The 3,456-nt window shown below is 47.7% G+C and overlaps 1 protein-coding gene across 1 annotated transcript; it reads right to left on the reverse strand.

Annotated features, from left to right (window-relative positions):
- Positions 1 to 221: 221 nt before the first annotated feature.
- Positions 222 to 1,678, reverse strand: foxl2l (forkhead box L2-like). Its single transcript, XM_072477915.1, has one exon. The coding sequence runs from the start codon at positions 1,590 to 1,592 to the stop codon at positions 753 to 755; it is 840 nt and encodes a 279-aa protein (XP_072334016.1). The 5' UTR covers positions 1,593 to 1,678; the 3' UTR covers positions 222 to 752.
- Positions 1,679 to 3,456: the final 1,778 nt, after the last annotated feature.

A 3,456-nucleotide genomic window follows, 5' to 3' on the forward strand; every position in this document is an offset into this window, starting at 1 on the left:
TCACATTTACTTTCACTTGAAGTTTGTCTTTGGCATAAGTTCAAATGTTGTTGCAGCAAAACTCCAAATGATCGCTCGTTTTTAGATAGATCCACTGTTTTAACACAAGTAAATGAGCTGTACTCGGATTGTAAGATGCCTGTTGACACATTACCTTGGCTGGAAGAATATAGTTATGGTTCTTCAATAGCGGGTAGCATCAAAGTTAATTACACTAAGACTCTAGGAAAAAAAAACATTTATTTCGACATAAAAATACACAAAAGTGCTATGCATTGATTGACACACTGGTCATTGGGCCAAAACCTTCATCTGGTAGAACGTCGATAAAGTTTTTAACACGGGAACTTTTAACAAAAAAACATTTTGTCGAACATTTCCATTTACCAAATACGAACAGATCAAAACTCACAAAGTACAACAGACGGTCAAACAATTTAAGAACGATTTAAGTAAATAAACCCTGTTAACAATCTCAAACAACAAACTCTCGTTTTTTTAATAGTTTAAAAACAAACAAACACACGTCTTCGAACCCCGTTTGGTACCAAAATTGTTTACAACCCAGGCTCAAAGTCAGCTTTTAACTAAACCCTTGTCTTGTTTGGCATCATGGTGTCCATTTGGTTTTCCAGCTAAGTCTTCAAACCAGCAAAAAACAAAACAATTCAAGCTATTTTTGTTTTGGCACTTTCAAAGAAGATGTCTTACCACCGTCAGTGATGATATGCACTTTAAAATGTCTTGGAAAGTTACATATCCATTCTGGTGGCCATAGGTCCATATTCCCAGTACGAACAGTGCACCACCGGCACATCAGGCTGCCTGGCGCATGAGAGCTGGTATCCGACGCTGGCTGAATGTGCCCCCGGGCTCACCTGCTGCCCCATGCCGGCATAGGGGCTAGCGGGTCCCGGCACCAAAGGCAAACTTTGCATTCGGCTGTAAGGGCCGTAGGGGGACGCGAGTCCATTCATGGGCACCGGGCTGACGTTGCCATTGGCAGCCTGGCAGGACTGGTGGTAGGTCATGGAGGCAGGGGGCTGCCCTTGCCCCACGGGCCAAGAGCTGCTGGCGAAGGGGGGCTGCAGGTACTTGGGGCTCTGGTAGTAAAAGGGGTCCGAGTAATTGACACACGGCTTGCCGGGCAGAAACGGGGACGATGATGGTCGGTACGGCCTCTTAACCCTCCTCCTCCTCCTGTAATTCCCTTTATCAAACATGTCTTCGAAAGCTGGGTCCAGAGTCCAGTAGTTGCCCTTTCTCTCTCCGCCACCTTCTCGGGGTACCTTGACAAAACACTCGTTGAGACTCAGGTTGTGCCTGATGCTATTTTGCCATCCCTTCTTGTTCCTCTCGTAGTAAGGAAACTTAGCGACGATGTACTGGTAGATGCCATTGAGAGTGAGCCTCTTGTCCTGGCTCTCCTTTATCGCCATCGCTATTAAGGCCACATAGGAATAGGGTGGCTTCTGAGCACTGTCAGCTTTCTCCCTGGGCTCCCTGTCCCCAGCAATGGACTCGTCTCTCACAGAGGAATCGTCGCTGATTCCCTCTGGGTCATAGCTCTCCTTGTCCTGGAACATTTCCATCGCTCTCGCCCCAGATCAGAGATACTGGCTGGGACTGCAAGCATCCAAGAGAGATTGCAACGCCTTCCTGTGCGCGCTACACAGAAGCCTGCCCTCTTCCGCAAACCCTAAACTCTCAGCCCCAGGATCCTCGCCCCTCCCACCAAAACCTCGCTTATTTAAATATAACCAATGGTAAATTTTCTCTTGAGGGTGACTCCGAGGTCAAGTTAAGATTGCCTCACCTCCTTCTCCCGTAAATACAAGAGTTTAAACTGGATAAAGTTTAATAGCTCTTAAGTCATTTATTGTCTCTCTCTCTTGTCTGTCAGCAACCTTGCTGGGGTGTACAGGAAACTTGCAGCGGTGCCTATTTTAACATGTTGGAAGAGAACATTACTGTGTAATCCTCAAACCAGCTTTTGATACGATTTACACACCCCTATGCAAATAAATTGTTAAAAGAGAAACCAAATTGTCCTGTTAGACATGCCGTGGTTACAGCAGATTCGCATGAGGGTTTAAAGCAGTAAAAACAAAACAGATGAGTTTTATTCTTCGAGGCACAAACTGGCTTCACTGTTCGATGTACAATTTACTAATTGGTGACAGGGGGGGAGGGGGCGCTGAAACACAAGGAGCGAGTCACATATCTGTCACTTGGAGGGTGTCCTGTGCCAGGCAGAGAGCAACCCAATTCTCCTGGAGAATGCAGCTTTGGGGGCGAATAGTGTGTGTGAGACAGCCCGGGATAGTTGCTGCACATTTTAGAAGTGATCTCAGGCAGAATGGGGCCGATGAGTCACCGGCTGAGGCGCTCACAACCTTCCCTGATCCTTTAATTGGCGAGGGAAGGGGGGGGGGGGGGGGGGGAAAGAGTTGGGGAGTTGGCAGAGATTTCTCCCTGCAACCAACCAGACATCCGCGTCAACACACGTCCCCGCCTCCCCTGAATTGACTTGGCAATTGAGGATTAGAACTGGCAAGGCGATGCGCCCATCACGTCGAAAACTTTTGAAATTCAGTAAAGCTTTATTAAAATATTTATTGACTAAATAGTCTAACGTCTCCAGGAGGCGAGACTGCACCTGCCGCTAATGATAGTGCACTGAAATCTAATGAATGGTCTTGTCGTCGTCCCCCCACCCACCCCACTCTGCAGTTTCTTGGCTCAGTGCTGGGAATCCACTTCCTGGATTCCCCACTGATTAAACACAGTATACTGACAGAATAACAAACTTATTGAATTCCAAGCTGTTAACTGTTGAAGCAAATGTATATATTTTTAAATCATGTTCATGTCTTTGCCACAGCGGAAACTACAAAATTAATCAGGGTGTGCTAAATCCTAATCAGACCAGAAGACAACCCACCAATTCTAACACTGCACCCATACTGCGCTGGGTCACATCACAGTGTATACAAATCTTGCACGATTTCAGACTCTGGGGTGGGGGGGGGGGGGGGGGTGGGGGAGTCTGTTTTGTGCGTTGGGGGTAAGGTTGTTTCAAGGGAGCAGGGTCCCACCCACTCATCAGTGAGAACATGGCCCTATCTCAATCTTGGATCTGACACCATGAATATCTCTGGCCAACAGAAATCTACCAATCGCAATTTTCAATTGGTTGCAATCAGCATAAGACGAGAGATGGGCGGCACGGTAGCACAGTGGTTAGCACTGTTGCTTCACAGCTCCAGAGTCCCAGGCTCGATTCCCGGCTAGGGTCACTGTCTGTGCGGAGTCTGCACGCTCTCCCCGTGTCTGCGTGGGTTTCCTCCGGGTGCTCCAGTTTCCTCCCACAAGTCCCGAAAGACGTGCTGTTAGGTGAATTGGACATTCTGAATTCTCCCTCTGTGTACCCGAATAGGCGCCGGAATGTGGCGC

The sequence above is a fragment of the Scyliorhinus torazame genome, chromosome 16 (genome assembly GCF_047496885.1).
Source record: "Scyliorhinus torazame isolate Kashiwa2021f chromosome 16, sScyTor2.1, whole genome shotgun sequence".
NCBI classification, from domain to species: Eukaryota; Metazoa; Chordata; class Chondrichthyes; order Carcharhiniformes; family Scyliorhinidae; genus Scyliorhinus; species Scyliorhinus torazame.

Coding starts and splice junctions, on each gene's coding strand:
- foxl2l (XM_072477915.1), bottom strand. CDS start 1,592: ATGGAAATGTTCCAGGACAAGGAGAGCTATGACCCAGAGGGAATCAGC.